At 39.5% G+C, this 18104-nt stretch overlaps 1 protein-coding gene across 3 annotated transcripts in view; it reads left to right on the forward strand.

The window, feature by feature from the left end:
* The first annotated feature begins 780 nt into the window (after nucleotides 1-780).
* Nucleotides 781-18104, forward strand: part of LOC105098600 (complement receptor type 2) — a 101538-nt gene continuing 84214 nt past the window's right edge. The window contains exons 1-19 of one of the 3 annotated variants that reach the window (XM_010991315.3): nucleotides 788-1034; nucleotides 4859-5038; nucleotides 6371-6470; nucleotides 6877-6962; nucleotides 7514-7912; nucleotides 8843-9019; nucleotides 9100-9202; nucleotides 9854-9939; nucleotides 11111-11500; nucleotides 12882-13070; nucleotides 13156-13255; nucleotides 13477-13559; nucleotides 14196-14603; nucleotides 15209-15385; nucleotides 15464-15554; nucleotides 15858-15934; nucleotides 16811-17218; nucleotides 17540-17728; nucleotides 17803-17890. In XM_010991315.3, coding sequence (XP_010989617.2) covers nucleotides 977-1034; nucleotides 4859-5038; nucleotides 6371-6470; nucleotides 6877-6962; nucleotides 7514-7912; nucleotides 8843-9019; nucleotides 9100-9202; nucleotides 9854-9939; nucleotides 11111-11500; nucleotides 12882-13070; nucleotides 13156-13255; nucleotides 13477-13559; nucleotides 14196-14603; nucleotides 15209-15385; nucleotides 15464-15554; nucleotides 15858-15934; nucleotides 16811-17218; nucleotides 17540-17728; nucleotides 17803-17890 — 3389 coding nt within the window. In that variant the 5' untranslated portion in view covers nucleotides 788-976. Of the gene's footprint in view, nucleotides 1035-4858; nucleotides 5039-6370; nucleotides 6471-6876; nucleotides 6963-7513; nucleotides 7913-8842; nucleotides 9020-9099; nucleotides 9203-9853; nucleotides 9940-11110; nucleotides 11501-12881; nucleotides 13071-13155; nucleotides 13256-13476; nucleotides 13560-14195; nucleotides 14604-15208; nucleotides 15386-15463; nucleotides 15555-15857; nucleotides 15935-16810; nucleotides 17219-17539; nucleotides 17729-17802; nucleotides 17891-18104 lie in introns of all 3 variants that reach the window. The other 2 variants (XM_010991316.3, XM_064477133.1) reach the window with 2 other exon arrangements.

The raw sequence follows: 18104 nt of genomic DNA on the forward strand, positions 1-18104 counted from the left end.
TGTCTGTTTCCTATAATAAAGAATATTGAGCTGACTGGAGAAATCTGAGCACAGTCTGTCCCTTAGGTAATGTGTTAATTTCCTGTATTTGCTCATCATACTAGTCCTATAGTTATGCAAGAGTATGTTCTTGTTTTCAGGGAATTGACACCAAACTATATAGAGTAGGAGTGTCATGCCTGTAACTTACCTCAGAGTCCCAAAGTAAAAAACGTATATAATTATATTTATGTACACATATAAGTGTGTATGTGTGTGTGTGTATATATATGTGTGTGTGTGTGTGTGTGTGTGTGTATATATATAAAACTGTATTATGCTATCTGTACCTATCTAACTAGAAAGAGAAGATGTTAGCATTTGAAGAATCTAGGTGATAGGAATTCTTTTTATTATTCTCGCAACTTTTCTGCAGAAATTATGTCAAAAGAAAATGTGGCTGCCGTTCCTCAGTTTCCTTTCTAAGTAAACTGTTTTCAAACGGAGAGTTGGAAACATTAATAGCTTTTGAAATGAATTTAGTGAATCCAAATCAGAATTTTTAAGAAGGAAAGAAAAAGAAAAAAAGAGTAGAATAGAGCATTGTAGATTAATAACGGTGAGTACTATTTTGTCAAATTTTGTTCCAGATCTCAAGAGAGGCAAAAGTGAATACACTGGGTTGTGCGGTCAAAGAAATTGGAAAGTCGCTGGTAGCACTGAGGACTGGAGTCTGAGCCAAAAACTGGGTCAGAGTTCCTCCGTCTGCCCGCCCCCGGCCAACCCTTCCTCCCAGCCTGTGCCATCCTCACAGCACGGTGTCCGGCCCCCAGCAGCCCGCAGGTGTGCGTTCAAGATAGCACGTGGTGCCAGACACTACTTAAGGGGCCACCTCCCCTTGCTTGCCGCTGTCTCCTCCTCCAACCCTGCCCTCCCGGAGCTGCCGGAGGCTCGCGAGTCTCGGAACGCATCCCACCGCTGGGGCTGCCGCCGTGACATGGGCGCTGCGGGCCTGTTCGGGGTTTTCTTGGCTCTCATCGCGCCAGGGGTCCTCGGTGAGCTGGGAAGGGGAGCGCGGAGGTAGGAAAGCATCTGGGGCCAGGACGGCCTCTGTGCTGGGATGCAAAGGCGAATCAAAAGCGACAAAGTGGGGTGGGGGCCGTGCTGGACGCTTCCCTGCCTCCCGCTCGCTTTGGGGGATCTCTGGATCTCTTGGTCCTGAATGTCCTCACTCACTCCCCAGGCAGAGACCGTCAGAATTGCAGGCTGCACCATAGAGAGGCACTATATGATCTACCCTGTGTGGCTGGTGGTGTGTGCTCTCTGCGTTCTCTGCACTCCCCGCCCCCTGGACTCAGCAGGTGCTCTGTGCTCTGGGTCTGAGGTCTGCTAGTGCTAACGCTAGGCACGTATTCAAAACCAGTCTCGTGATGAGTGCAAAACTCGGCTGCATGCTCCGCTGAGCGCGGGAGTTTCTGCGCACAGTGAACTCGCTCCCGCCCAGTAGAAGCAGCACGGCTTCCCGCTGCCTTCCCAGAATAAGAATAACGTCTGACTCCCCAGGCATGGTGCTCATGTTTTTTGTTTATTTGTTTGTTTTCTGTTTTGTTTGTTTTTTTTTTTTAACTTTAATGTGATGTAAGTAAAGAGATCCTAAAGGATGGACACCTGAGTAATTTAGAAAAGCTGATACGTGAATAAAAATGACAGTACTTTGTGTTACTTACTTTCTGTAATGGCGAGGGGTCTCGGAGGTGTCATTCTACCTTTTTTATAACTTTTCCCCCTCCAGATTGCCTTAATTTTGAAGAAGTATTGTGATTTGCTAAGCTTAGAGTCTCTTGGTGACCAGATAGGTCTAACTTTCTAATAATTTCCAGAGACCAGTGGATTCCTAGTTTATTAAGAAGTTTACTGCATACAGACCTCAATACCTGTGTGACTTTTGGCAAGTCATTTAGCTCCCTGAGCCTCAGTTTCTTCACCTGTAAAATGAAGCTAGTGGGGATTAGCAGCCCTACCCTTCCTGAGCTGCCCTGAAAATCAGATGAGATTAGAGAAATGAAAGTTAGATGTTGGATGTTATTACTAAATAGGAGTAATAAGATTATTGTCTGGACCTGTTTTTATGAAGCCAGCATCTAAGCTTATCCATCCCTAGCTTGTTAAGGGTTATTGCACACTTTGGTTCCATTACTACTTACGTGGTCTGCTTCCTGACATTTAACTTTCTCCTGACCCTTAGTTGAACATTTCTCCAAGACATTATCTTCATCTTTTATTTTATTTATTTTTTTAATTTTATTTTTTTGAGTTATAGTCAGTCTATAATGTTGTGTCAATTTCCAGCGTAGAGCACAATTATTCAGTTATACGTGAACATACATATATTCATTATTGCATTCTTTTTCACCGTGACCTACCACAGGATTTTGTATATATTTCCCTGTGCTATACAGTATAATCTTGTTTATCTATTCTGTATATACCTGTCAGTATCTACAAATTTCGAACTTCCAGTCTGTCCCTGCCCACCCCCCTCCCCCCCTGGCAACCACAAGTTTGTATTCTATGTCTATGAGTCTGTTTTGTGTTTATGATCATTCGTCTATTATCTTCACCTTTACCTGGCTTTACCTGGCATTTTACCTGGCTAACTCCTCCTTATCCTTCAGTCACAACTCAAATGTCTCCTCCTCATAGGCCTTCCTTAACCGTCATAATTGAAATTGTATGCCACCCTGTCCCCTCCCTTTTCCATTAGATTACATTTTGACACATCACTCTGTTTATTTCTTCTACATACCATCTATTTATTTATTGGCATTTATTTATGATCTATCTCCTTCTATTGGAATATAAATTCCATGAGGGTGGGAGCCTATGTCTAATGTTCACTGATGCATATCCTGTGCTTAAGAAAATACCTTCGTTAATCTGCATAACCGTCATTCAAAAATGATCAAGTGGCCTGGAAACCCTGTGTTATGGTATTTGATTATAATAATTCTCATCCTCAATAATAGTTTATCTTCCTACCTGCTTTCTCAATTTCAGTTTTATTTTTATTATCCTATGTATTTGTTCTTCATTTCAAACGGATTTCTAAGCCATTCCAGGTAAATCCCCTTGGACCCAAATAAAGAGTAAAATGTATCCTTGTTTCCAGAAACTCCTTTGCCTCCTTAGTTTTTAACATGTTTTGAGACATGTATATAGATATGTTTATATCAGTGCTTTGCCATTATCTTCTATTTTAGATCCAGTCATGATCTACACTAATTTTTCCTCCTGATTTTAAAAAAGATGTGAAGAGGGTCCAGTGAACCTTAAGAAAATTTATGTTACTAAATGGTTCATAGACTTTCCCTTTTCTGATGTGGAAGAGAACATGATTGCTGAAAATTCTGTCATATGACTTGGGATTTTGTCAATTTCATTACTAAGAAGAGCTAGTGTCCCTCAAAAGAGGTAGAGTCCCTAAGTCTCCTTATTAGGAGTAAGAACTTCCCACTGTTTCTTATCCAGAAAGTGTGATTCTTATCTCTTTTCGCCTCCGAATGTCATGTTATAAAGTACCCTTCTACTTTTGCTGCTTCAAGATCTTGGTTGCATCTTAGTCTATGTCATTGAAACTGATTAAATCTTGTGAACTAAAATCGATTTTCCAATTTGTGGAGAATTATTTGGGATTGTCCTTATTCACGTTTGATAATTACAGGTTAAATCACTTGATTAGGGTGAATTTGGTACAAATAACAGCAGGGTCCTGAACTTGACCTTCGTTGAAGACAAACTCAGACTTTCTCTCCAGAGTCTTGCTGTTTGCAAAAACATGCACTTGGGGACATTTGTAGGTGTTAATGGAGGAAACCAAAGAAGTTGAAGAAGGAAATAGGAGACCTACAGTGAGATCTGTGTCCAACAGTGACGGCTATTCTTAGATCCAGTCTGTGGCTTCTCAGCAGAAGTGTTGGGCTGTAAAAAGGCTGGGTCTGGCTTGGGAGCCTCGTGTTTGCCTTTGTGTCAGTTAGTCCATGTTTGTTATCTGACTTTCACCTGTATCTGTTTCAGACTTCTTTAAGAAAGGAGATTTATAAATTTGATATTCAAATATACCACCATTCTGGAGTTGAATCTTTACCTCTCTTTCATACTTAGAAAAATGTCTTTTTCAGGTACATCCTCAAGTATTACAGTATGGGCGTTATAGTTTCTTACCCATTTCCTAGAATAAAATTTGTTTCTTCTTCTCCTTCATCATCATCATCATCATTTTAAATCACAAGGAAGTGTCTTGAAATGGCTAGCTCATCTTACCTGGTACCCATCAGGATGTATTTACTAAGCTATTTTGGGGGCATATTACTCTACTAGGTTAATGGAATAAAATAAATGAAGGATAACAAATAACTTCATTTTCTTCTTGCTACGACCTTAAAATTTAATGAATAATACAGTAGTATTAATTCATTGAAGTAATTTTAGAAGGTCATACATGCGATGAGATTATAAGGCCTTTGATGTATTTGTTCCCTGTGCTATCCCAGGAAAGTTTTTATTGATAAGGTTTAACTTTTTATTTATGAGGTTGTAAGAAGATGGAACAACCCCAGTGTCTCCATGGAATTTTGGTTTAAAAAATGATTTTCTCCAGCTTTTCCTCAAAACTCTATCCTAAAAATCTTTGAACTCCTGAGCTTATTTCTCTGTATATGCATTCATACTGCAAGATATATATTCTTTGACCCAGAAAATATTGCCATTTTAGGTTTAATCTCTAAAGATCAAAGTTGTTAGTGTAACTGGTGACAAAACAGAAACAGATTGAGATCTTAGCCTTTCTTAGTCTTGATATTCCTGTGGTCTTTGTCTCTAGGTCAGTGTAAGTTCCCGCCAAGTTATCCTTTTGCTAAGCCTAAAGTTCAGAGTGATCAGTCTGAGTTTGCTGTTGGGACAATTTGGGAATATGAATGTCTTCCTGGGTATAAGAAGAAGTCATTCTCTATCACCTGCCTAAAGACCTCCAAATGGTCAAATACTCAGCAATTCTGTGAACGTGAGTAATCTGTAATAGAGGAATCTTTGGGTCTATAGCATGTCTCTATGGGCTAACCTGTTATTTTCAAGATAAAAGATGAGCAAATTAGTCAGTGATGACTCAATAAAGGGGCTCTTGGGTTCCCATGTTTTCTTTTACTCCTAAGAGTATTGGTTATTGGGGTTAAGTCATCAGAGCTGATCAACTCTGTTTATCCTATCATCTCCTTGACCTTGTTCTATGGTTTCTGTACTGTGTTAGTGTGAGCTAAGAAGTTAGTATACAAGGAATGCTAGTTTCACCTCATTATCACCCCATTCAATTCAAAGAAATATTTTTGAGTAACCACTGGATATGAAACATTAGGCTAGATGATGGGACTAGGGAGAGACATAAAAATTAATCAGCTAGTTTCTGTGTTTGAGGAACTCCTCTGCTAGTTGTAAATACTGACTTTAAACAGATACTATGCTATGATGTATTTTTTTTTATTTGTAGAGATAAAAGTCTGTAAACATCATAGAGAAGTAAATAATAAATGCTATCTAGGAGAACAGGGAAATCTAGGCATTATTGACAGAGCAAACAGCATGTGCCAACACATAAAGGTGTAGAAGAACGTGATGTCTTTGGAAAAAAGAAAAATTCACTGTCGTTGAAATATAGGGTGTGTGGTGAGGCACAGTAGTTGATTAAGTGGATTGGAGCTTAATTGTGATGGGCCGTTCATTCTTTTCCAATAAACAATGGCAAGTCATTGTAAGTTTTTAAATATGGGGAGTGGCATGACCACATTTGTGCTTCTGGAAGATAATGTGTGCAGTGGTACAGAAGATGTACTGGACTGATGGCAACCAGAGTTAGAAAGCTAAATTTTATTTCTTAATGATCCAGTGAGAGATTACAGCAGTGGCAAAATAGTTGGTTTGGAGAGAGGGATCTGGAATCCAATCACGAAAACTTCATGACCAATTGAATGAAGAGCAGCAGATAGAGAATCAGTTACAGAAAGGAAATGATGACTGTGAGGTTTTTTCTTAAGCCAGAAGATTTGGTAGAATTTGCCATCTCTTACAGAATATAAAAAGGGGAAATAGAGATTATAAATTATGATTGACTACAAATAATGCTTGCATCCATGCTCAGAAATATAAACGATGTACTTTGAATGAAAAGTGTTATGGAGTTGACTTGATCCTTCGGAAGATAGAAGTTTTGTAAATGTCAGATTTTTTTTCTGAATAAACTTAGGTTACTAAGCAAGTCCAGTCAGGTTGGAGTTTAATATAAAACACAAAATGTCCCCTAAATCCCAGTCCCAAATTCTGTTTTGTTTATGTTCCCTTGTAGGTAAATCATGTATGAATCCTAGAGAACTTCTCCATGGCTCTGTCCTCGCACCCAGGGGTTTCATGTTTGGGTCAACAATTACATATTCTTGTGATAAAGGGTGAGTTGGCAAGAGCTACCTCCAGAGTACATGGATGTTAGCACAATAATTTCAACCAGAAATCACCAGTCTTAAGTAATTGCCACCTACCCTTAAACATAGGCAAAAAGAGAATCACCTCTCTGATCTGCCCCAGAGACAATTCTTCAGGATTACCCGCTAGCGAAGATTCCTAGAAGAGAAAGGAGTTTGGGCCACTCTTCTTCCAATTTTAAATCTTCAGTATTACTGACCAGGAGGTCAACTTTCATTTCTATTTAGATTATTGAATCTTTTGTATGAGTCCTTAGTCTCCATTATTTGTCACATATGATATTCTATTCTTTGCCATTCTTTCAGTGGAAAAAGAACTAAGCTTTCCTAAAATGTCCAGCTGGGAGGTGATTACTCCTCTCTTTGTATTTAGATATCGACTCATTGGTGACTCATCCGCTACATGTATTATCTCAGACAATGCTGTAGTCTGGGATAAGGGCATGCCTTTTTGTGAATGTGAGTAAAATTTTCCCTTTCTTGCACCCCTTGTCTCTCCTAGGAGGAAAGTGGACATCTACACAATCAAAATAAGAACCCAAGAGGGTTATACTTGGTTTGAGTAGTTCTGGATGCAGACCTGTGGTTTATCTTATTCAGTGCCCTCAATTCCACAACACTTTCCTTTGCTTACTGTCCTTTGATGATAAGTTATTTCATAGTGAAAAAGTGCTTAAATATAATACATGCCACAAGATTACACACTGCCAACTTTATTCCATGCAAAACATACACCATCCTAGGTGTCTTTTGGAATAGTTTATCTGTATTCTGGGGGTAGGGACTGGTGACCAGATCATATTTCAGGGGTTTTATCAGGCCAGTTCTGTGTATTTGCCTACCTTGCTACTGCCCATTTAGAACCATCTTTGAGATGAGCATCCAGAATTTCAATAATATGGGTTAATTGTAGGTTAAGTGGAGGTTTGGTTTGCAAGAGTTCAGACAAAATTCCCAGAAGGTATAACATTTAAATGACTTCTCTCTTTTCCTATCTACCCCCCAAAAAGCTATTCCTTGTGAGTCGCCCCCAGCCATCTCCAATGGAGACTTTTACACCAGCAATAGAGAGAATTTTTACTACGGAATGGTGGTTACTTATAAGTGCCATGTTGGACAGAATGGGAAAAAGCTGTTTGACCTCGTGGGTGAGAAGTCAATATATTGCACCAGCAAAGATAATCACGTTGGCATTTGGAGCAGCCCTCCCCCTCAGTGTATTCCTCTAGTCAAATGCCCAATTCCAGAAGTTGAAAATGGAATCATGGAATCTGGATTTAGGCCTTCATTTTTCTTAAGTGATTCTGTGATGTTTAAGTGTAAGCCTGGCTTTACCATGAAAGGCAGCAACATAGCAAGGTGTCAACCAAACAGCACATGGAATCCTCCACTGCCAAAGTGCTTCAAGGGTGAGTCTGGCTGAAATTTTGGGGATCTAGAAATAAAAGGAGACTTTTAGAGGAATAGATAAATGGTACTTATGAGAAGAGGAGGATAAAGATAGTGTATGTGGTTGGATATCCTGGTTAAAGAATTAAAAAGTAAACCTTAAAAGTAGTATATAAATGTTAAAAAGGTGGGAAATTTACTACATTCTGGGACAGTGCTAGGTCTGCATTAATGTGGAGGAAATTGGAAGACACTTTTAAAAAAGTAGATACTACCAGCGCCAATGACCAGAGATTTTTATATGATTAAAATCATGTATGATTAGATTTTATTTAAATGAGGAGAAAATAAACTTTCAATCCTATTGGCTAAGTCAATGGGGTAAATTGACTGATCAGAATTTGATTCAAATTACTGGAGGTATTATACCTTCTCCTATTGAAAAATATAGCCTTTATGGAATTAGGCTAGACTTAAGATTGAGTCTCTTTTCCCATTCTCCCTTCCCTACTTTTATTGAGAAACGCCCGACTTAGTAAAAACCTGGCAACTTGGGAGTGTCCCACGAGGCTCGGAAACTTCATCAGTGATTTGGGGAGCAGGAAGAAAGAGGAGATTTTGGTGGTAAAAATGCACTATAATAGTTTGGTTCCCTTGTCTATTTTAATGAGATGATATCCACTTAAAAGAAATGGGAAAATGATGAGTGGGAGTAATGCTTCCTGGTATAGATCAAGACATAGAAGGCAGACAGTTGCATGGAGCATCATGTCTAAAAATGTAACACATGTTCACCCCACTCCACCTCACCCAAGAGAGTCTCTTCCTTACACTTAGGAGAATTGACATGACCTTCATCTTACTCCTGCCAATCCCAAGTTGGCTTAGGTTGTAGAGAAGAACGCTCTTATTTCAGAAATAAAAGGCCTCTGGTCCTGTTCTTTCCTCAGGGTGTCTACCACCTCCACATATCCACCATGGCAATTATAAAAACATGGATAAGGAATTATTTCTAATCGGACAGGAAGTGTCCTACAGCTGTGAGCCTGGCTACACTCTCATTGGAACAAACACTATGCAGTGTACATCCTTGGGAACCTGGAGCCATACAGCTCCCAAATGTGAAGGTGCCTAAAGGTTTATTCCATCTTAAGGAAATGCAACTGTTTCCTGACTCTATGTATCAGCCTTGTCTGTTTTCTCCTAGTGAAATCATGTGATGCCATTCCAAAGCAGCTTCTCAACGGTCGTGTGGTAGCTCCTCCTAATCTCCAGCTTGGGGCAAAGGTTTCATTTGTTTGTAATAAGGGGTGAGTGCAAGCTGATGGAGTTTGAATTAGAGTCAATGATCCATAGCTAAGTATTGCAAACTGTGATCTCTAAAGATAGTTAATTTTTTTCTTTCTCTGATTTTTTTTCTCCTTTTCTTTATACTTTACGATTAAGACTTCTGTTATCACGCAAATACCACTGGTTTTCTCCATGTATATGTATTGCACATGGCCAGGCAAAGCTGGGAATTGTCTTTTCATCATTTAAAAAAGCAAGATTTGGGCTCAGAAGTTAAGGCTTCTATTAGGAGAATGAATGGACAATGGGTGTTTAGTGAGAGGGGATCTTCATGGTGAGCTTAGGAAATGAGGTCTTTGATGTTTTCTTCACTAGGAACTGAGGTTATTTCCTTCTACATGGTCAAGGGAATCTTGATATTTGGATGCCAAGGAAGAAAGAAAAAATTAAAGAAAAGAATATGATCATTAGGATCTTTTTCCTCTGGTTTTTAGCTGGTCTGAAGTCTTCACGTAGCTGAGCTGATTCACAATCTTGGACTTTTTCCTTAAGCCAGAAATGCTTACAAAAATAGAGCCCACTAATACCTTATATTTGAAAGAAGTGATTAGTTCCATACAACCAAGAACTGGTTTGTTCTACAGCTGATTTTCTGCCCCTTATTGTTTAAGGTACCGGTTAAATGGCCAGTCTTCTAGTCAGTGTGTCTCAGAAGGAATGAGAGTACTCTGGAATAATAAGTTTCCTGTCTGTGAACGTGAGTAGAAAGCAAAAATAATCAAGTGCGGACTGTGCCTCTTGATTTCTGGTGTGCTCTCATGCACTTATCAATTATAAAATCTTATCTATATGGGTGCTTTGAACATATATATGCCGCTCTTCTGTACATTGTAGAATGCAGACTAAAACTAAATTTATTCATCTGATTACATTTTGCATTGAGTAGTCTATGTGCATAAAGATAGAGGCTCTCAAAAGTTACCCCTACTGAAAATGAGTAGCACTGATGTGCTACAGTGGTTTGGCTGTGTCTTCTTATGCCAGTTCCTCTTATGCCAGTATGAACAACTCTTGGAGCTAAATGGAAATCAACCAGAAGTTTTGGAGGTTGGCAATTTTCCCTTTATTCTGAGACCCACTCAGGAAAGGTGTATCTATACCAATATAAACAATTAATATTCTTCATACCCATTAGGATGAGTAAATAAAGGACACGAGGTCATTATTCAAAACATCTGATAACTTCCTGTGGCTTTTCAAAGAGGTCCAGCATCAAAAGATAACAAATGACTTGCAATGAGGCTGCAGTATCTTCAATAGCAGGACAGAATGTGGTTTCACTACTTATAGTCCCAGTTGTGTGTTTGAAACAGGCATTGCATAGTTAGCATGTTCCAGATATTGTACTTGCCCCTTTCAGGTACTTTTATCTTACTGGATTCTCACTACAGCCTTGAATTATACTAGACTAGAAAACTGAGGCTTAGGATAGGGTAAGACTTGCCTATGGCCATACAGCTATTGAATGACTGTGGGCATTTGAAACCAGGGCTACTGAGCCCAAATTTCGTTAGTCCATGGTGTCTCTCCACGTGTGATTAGTGTGTCATTAACATATTCTTTTCATGTGCTGTTTGCCTTTTGTTTTTCATTAGACACAGAACTATTCAATAAATTCTGTCTCATTGTTACTGTTTGGTCAAGTTGACTTATAGTCTTATACTGCTTTGTTTGCTGAGGAGCAAGAGAAAGGTAAGAATTTAGGAGGCTGGGGTTATGTAGGGACTATGAATAAGAAACAAATTGTACAAATTTCTAAGTCTATTTCTGAAAAAAGGGCATGACTTAAGTTTGGACCCTTCATCTAAATTTGAATCTTCTTCTTGTCATGATCAGTGTGACCACATATTTTCTTTTCTACTTTGCAGGGATTTCTTGTGACCCTCCTCCTCTTGTCAAGAACGGACGGAATAGTTATTATTCTGGCCCCGCACCTCTTAACACTGTGGTGAGGTACAGCTGTCAGGGTGCCTTCCGCCTCATTGGAGAAAGTATTCTCTTTTGTATAAGTAAAGACCAAGTAAATGGAATCTGGGATAAAGCTGCTCCCATTTGTGAATATTACAATAGAAATTCTATTTGCCCTGAACCCACAGTACCAGGGGGTTACAGAAGTAAAAAGTCTAGACCACCATACAGACATGGTGATTCTGTGACATTTGCCTGTAATACCAACTTCACCATGAAAGGAAACAAAACTGTTTGGTGCCAAGCAAACAAAAAGTGGGGGCCGACACCACTGCCAACCTGTGAGAGTGGTGAGTAGAAAAAAAATAAAACTGAGTCAGGAGGTTGGATCCTTGTATTTCTATGCAGATCAAGTTTGGTATCATTCTGAAGTAAAAACGTTGTGAATGTGTGAATGTAGGGGTGGAGGGAAGGAGCAAGGGAAAGGGTGAAAATTATGGCTTCCTGTTTTTTCTTAGTTGTGGGGGGGTATAAATGTTCATTCAACAAACATCAATGGAGCAAAGACTCTTAAGTACAATGGAAAAATCTGACTGATCACAACTAATAACTGAATGGAATGAGTGTCACAAGGATGGGGGCCAGAGTTCACTGGAACTGTGAGAATTGGGTGGTTTTAAACTATATTTCTGGGTTATTGTTAAAATGAGAATAAATGTGGGCTCTAATAACAAAAAACACACTCAGTGGATTTAAAATTTGTCCAAAAATAGCTGTTAATATCACCTGGCCGCTATGATGCCCTATTGTCTTTGGCCTCCATGAACACTTTCTGAGTGATCCGCTAATCTTCCCAACTTGTATCCTAAACCATAACATTTCAAACCAAGTAAGTTTGAAAATAGGAACTTCTATAAGCTCTTCATTTCCTTCTTCTTTGGTTTGATATATGTTGCTCCTGAAATCTAAATCTGAATTTCAGTTATGTAATGACAGGAACCATGCAATATTTGATAAAAATTATACCATCAAAATTAGGTACTTATTTTCCTAATAAAGAATGTTATTGATAAATTCTAAATTGATTTAAGAGCTGAACAAATTATTATTAGAGAAATAGGAGTCTATCTATCCATAAATAGATATGTAATCTTGGAGGTAGGGAAGATCTGAAGGTAGTCACAAGATGGAGTGACAACAGAAAACTATTAAGCCTTATCAAGTGTTAGATAGACCTGTATGTGTTAATATGGAAAGATATAGATTATTAAGCAAAGAAAGTAAGGCATAGGAAAATATGTATTGAGTATACATACACACCCAAAATATGTGTGTACATAAATCACATAGAGGATCCGAAGAAACTGTATTACAAATATCTGACAGGATGACCCCTTATAATAGCATGCCACTTTTGGAGCAGAGAATAGGCTTAAGGGTAAGATGAAGGTATGAGTGAAAATGGACTTTTATTTTTGGTAACTGAAATTTTTCTATTGAGATGTGGCAAAGATAATTCATAAGGTGTAACTAAAAATAAATAATGTACTATTTATGATATAAAATGGATACAGTTAAACCACGCCTGTTTGATCTTTCAAAGACTGAGTTGAAAATGAATGATATCTGCTTACCATAGATCATGTATCATTTACTTGGATTTATGTACTAAGTCAAAATATAGTTTGGGTAGAAGCTATCATCTGATTTCCCTACTGTGTGTGTGTAAAGATTTTCCCCTGGAGTGTCCATCACTTCCCACAATCGCTCACGGACATCACACAGGGGAGCGTGTTAGCTCCTTTGCCCCAGGATTTTCTGTGACCTACAGCTGTGAACCTGGTTACTTGCTTCTTGGCGAAAAGACCATTCGCTGTTTGTCTTCAGGAGTCTGGAGTGCTGTCACTCCCACGTGTAAAGGTACCCTAAATTTACAATCAATTTTAAGGATTTGGGTTATAATGTTACTTGCCACATTTTGCTCATCTTTGGCTTGTTTTCTTAGAGGCACTGTGTGAACCTCCAGGACAGCTTCTCAATGGGCAGATAAAGAGGCCCACAAGTTTTCGGGTTGGTGTAACTGTGGACTTTTCATGTAATGAAGGGTGAGTGTCGAGAGAGCCAATGAGATTTAATTCCCTTGAGTTACATGTGCCTGGTGTGAACCGTGAAACCTGCAGAAGGCTCTTCTGTGAGGGTCTGTGGACAGCTTGAGGTTATGAGAGAGAATGCTGATAAAAGGGGTACACAGAAATTAAGTGATTTTGACTTAAATAGAAGCTTTTGTTCTGCCTGATAGCTCTGAATGACTTCCCTCTGTCTCCAGGTATCAATTACATGGCCAACCTTCTAGCCAGTGTGTAATTGTTGGACAGAATACTTTTTGGACCAAGATGCCAGTTTGTGAAGGTAGGTTAGGCTGATGTGATTTGTAACTAGCTTATTGACCAGAGGTTCAACAGGACACTGCAGTCTCAGCTTAGCTGAAATCTTTTTGTTCAGTTGTTACTATACAGGGTCTTATAGAGTGAAGATCTCTCCTAGAAATCTTTAAGGGATATGTTCTTCACTGAAGTAGCCTCGAATTACCTCTTTATTCTCTGCTTACTCAAGTGAAACAGGGTTCCTAGACTTATCTTTCTCTGAAAGCTATGCAGAGTTGCTGTTCATGCCATGCACATAAAGGGATTGTATATTGGTAAAAGAAATCAAAGGATCATCAAAGTATATATATATATATATATTCAAGAATAAAGCTCTAGTGGGGAGGGTATAGCTCAGTGGTAGAGCATGTGCCTAGCAAGCACAAAGTCCTGGGTTCAGTCCCCAGTACCCCCATCAATCAATCAATCAGTCAATCTAATTATCTCCTACCTCCCCAAAAGAATAAAGCTCTAAATCATACTTTTTTTGAATAATATACAGCTGCTTTGACAGGTTCATTAGATTCAAATCTAGGATGAAAATGACGTCAAGCAACACCTGAGGTATTCTTTGTTTTTAATACTGCTGCAATCTTGTCATTTCTCTCCATAATTTCTCTAGAAATTCTTTGTCCACCACCTCCTCCTATTCTCAATGGAAGACATTCAGGCAGCTCTTCAGTGAATGTTCCGTACGGAAGCACAGTCACTTACTTTTGTGACCCGAGCCCAGAGAAAGGAGTGAATTTCATCCTTATTGGGGACAGTACTATCCGCTGTACCAATGGTAGTCAGAAGACTGGGATCTGGAGCAGCCCTGCCCCACGCTGTGAACTTTCTATTCCTGAGGCTCACTGCCCACCTCCCCAGATCCTAAGAGGCAAAATATTATCTGGGCAGAAAGATCAATATTCCTATAACGACACTGTGGTATTCGCTTGCGTATCCGGCTTCAAAATGAAGGGCAGCAAGGAAATCCGATGCAATGCCCAAGGCACATGGGAACCATCGGTACCAGTCTGTGAAAAGGGTAGGTATCCCCATAATTGGAACAGGTGCTGCTTATTCATCCGTTTGAAGCATTAGAGAAGGGGTTACGGACTTCAGCAGGGCCTTTTCCAGTTTCCAGTCTCCTCAATTATACTGAATATAGTGAATATAAATTATATAGAATTTTTTTAAACACTCTCTTCCATTCATTTTGTGGGAGTATCATTGGGGAAAAAATATTAGGGGTCACTAAGTTGCCCATTTCTTTAAGGAAAAAACTGGCAAAGATGCTTGTTTGTCTTAACAGTGATTTCTTAAAAGAGATGTCGGCAAAGACTTTCCCCTAGAGGTAGATCAGAATCTCACATTAAAATCATGGAAGATGATTCCTTAAAAAAGGAAGAGACAGGAGAGGAGTTGGTGTACATAGCGGGAACTAAACAAAATCTGCAGCAGCCTAAATGCAGAAAATTAAAAAAAAGATTGAAAACCACAGATTTAAAATTACCTTAAACGAGGCTGCAAGATAACTTCTGTACCATACAACTGCCACCAAAGTGGAATTGTAGCATTAATGTCAATTTCTTTGGCTCAGTTTCTCTCTGTTGTAGTTTACATCAGAAAAATTCTCTGCCTTTTCTTTAGATTGTCAGGCTCCGCCCAGGATCCTCCATGGGCAAACGAAAGACAGACACATGATCCACTTTGGCCCTGGAACATCCATCAGATACAGCTGCGACCCTGGCTATGTGCTGGCGGGAGAAGAATCCGTACGTTGTACCTCTGAGGGAGTGTGGAGGCCTGCTGCCCCAACGTGCAGAGGTAGCAGGCTTTGGATGCAGATGATTTTTTATTTTGAGATTCCTTGAGTTGATTTCTTATCCTAGTCTCTTTTCTTAGTGGCAGAGTGCGAACCCATAGGAAAGCAAGTCTTTAAAAAACCCGAGGCCCAATTTATTAGAGCAGATGTTAACTCTTCTTGTGATGAAGGGTAAGTGAGGGCTGTTTCAGCTTGAACTAGGTCTGACTCATCAGTGCATACCGCAAGCTCTGTGTAAAAGTGCATCTCCGAGACCACCTCCTGCTCCATCACGTGTTCGTGGAAGCGTTGATCACTCTGTTTTTCCATTAATGGAACCTGTGCTTATGCCATGGACAGGTCGTGCTGATGCTGTGTACATTTTTGTTCCTATTGCTTCTTGTCCTGAGAGTAATGAGTCTGCTTTTGAGCCAACAGCTCTCGCTTAGGTTAGTGGTTACCAGATGGAAAAATATCATGTCTCTTTGTCTCTAGGTACCGGTTAAGTGAGAGTGTTTATCAGCTGTGTCAAGGCACAATTCCTTGGTTTATGGAGATTCGTCTTTGTAAAGGTGAGTAGAAAAGTAATAGAGGATCTAAAATAATGTGAGCTCTTTGCATTTCCTGTGAGATTCCATGTTATGGGAAAAAGAATATTAGATTTTGTTCTATTCACTTTGTCAATAGTTACAGCTGCACAAGATTTGCTTTCTGTTGTCACCTCTTTCTACTTCAAAACATAGCAATTTAGTTACTGATTCTCTTTTTATGATACAGGAGAATACGAATAATGAGGTCAGTGAATATATGAGCTGCCATCCTTAATTTTGGGCACACTGTAGTTTAGGGGAGAGAAAGGGGACTGGTTGGGATCCAAACTCAGATTCTATTTCTGCTCCTTCACATGACTTGGGGCAATTTGTGCAACTTCTCTGATCTCTAGCCTCTTATCTATAACCTTAGCATAAGGCTGCAGACCTCAAAGTTATTATAATTAAATGGTACTATTCCTACCCTGTAGCTGAGAAAATTACCTGTCAAAAAGTAGATGTTCAATCAAGTTAGTATTCTTGGCTAATCTATCATATCACCTCAGCACAAAGATGATACTCAAAAAAGCTTAATTCTATTTCCCTGTGCTTTTTATTGACCTAATAGTTATTAAAAAGAAATAATTCTGTTTTGAAATTAATAGTTTACCACCAGACTTTACTGCCTCACAATCTGATATCAATGTACATGTTCACTATTAACAAAGACTTACAAGTATCTTTCCTATGAAGTCTTTTAAGTTGGATTTTACATATGCAGTGAGCTTTGATATAACACATATCATCATGACTCACTCATATCCTCTAGGAAACCTGATAACTCATAACCAGCTTCATTTCTCTTCTTTGGGGTTTAATACTGGAACAGAATTGTATAGTAACTTCTCATCTCTCCAGAAATCACCTGCCCACCACCCCCTGTTATCTACAATGGAGCACACACAGGGAGTTCCTCAGAAGATGTTCTATATGGAACCACAGTCACGTACACATGTAACCCCGGGCCAGAGAGAGGAGTGGATTTCATCCTCATTGGGGAGAGCACCATCCGTTGTACAAGCAACGATCAAGAGACAGGCATCTGGAGTGGCCCTGCTCCTCTCTGTAAACTCTCCCTCCCTGCTGTTCAGTGCTCACATGTCCACATTGCAAATGGATACAAGATATTTGGCAAGGAAGCCCCGTATTTCTACAATGACACTGTGACATTCAAGTGTGATAATGGATTTACTTTGAATGGCAGAAGTCAGGTTCGTTGCAAAGCCAATAACACCTGGGATCCTGAATTACCAGTTTGCGAAAAAGGTAAAAATCCAATGGGGAGTAAAATCAAGTATTAACTTGTTTGTTCTTGTTTATTATCGCTCACTGAAAGCTAGAGTCATGGAAAAAGGCAAGGGGGCATAGATTACTGTCCCATTTCTTCCATTGTTTAATGGAATATTCTCTGTGTGTTGTTGTATATGTTCTTTGTGCAAATGCCCCTTTGGATCTGGGATATATTCGGGGTAAATAATTGAGAAGATCTTTTTGAAGGTGCCAGGTTTCACACTGTCTATTGGCAAACATTGTATACTTGATGTTCTTGAATATAAATTCTGTTTTTGTTGGTATCTCTGTGGGAAGTTTTATCTTCAAGCTGTCAGCCACCTCCTGGGCTCTACCATGGTCAGCATACAGGTGGAAACAGGGTCTTCTTTATCCCTGGGATGACTGTAGACTACACCTGTGACCCTGGCTACTTGCTTGTGGGAAACAGATCCATTCACTGTATGCCTTCAGGAAATTGGAGTCCTTCTGCCCCTCGGTGTGAAGGTACTTTCAGTTCCAGAGTTGTCTTTGTCTTTGATATCAGGCATGTATAAGTAACTCCAACTTCGCTCCTCTAGAAGCACCATGCCAGCCTTTGAAAGAAGATCTTCGAGAGCTTCCAGTTGATGCATCTGTGGTACCAGTTAATACATCCTGCCAAGATGGGTGAGTACAAGATGATCCACCCTGAGAAAGGGTCTCCATCTTGCTTTGTGCATTAATTCTACCCTCAGCTTGTCTTGATGACTCCCTTTAGTGGTTCCTCATCTTCACGCTAACTGAGAATGTGAGGTTTCAAAATCTAACCAGCAACTCTGACGTCTCAGTCCTTTTTTGACATGGACATGGCTTTGCTGTGAGCGATTTTAAGTTTAAAGTA

The sequence above is a fragment of the Camelus dromedarius genome, chromosome 21 (assembly GCF_036321535.1).
Source record: "Camelus dromedarius isolate mCamDro1 chromosome 21, mCamDro1.pat, whole genome shotgun sequence".
In the NCBI taxonomy this organism is placed as follows: Eukaryota; Metazoa; Chordata; class Mammalia; order Artiodactyla; family Camelidae; genus Camelus; species Camelus dromedarius.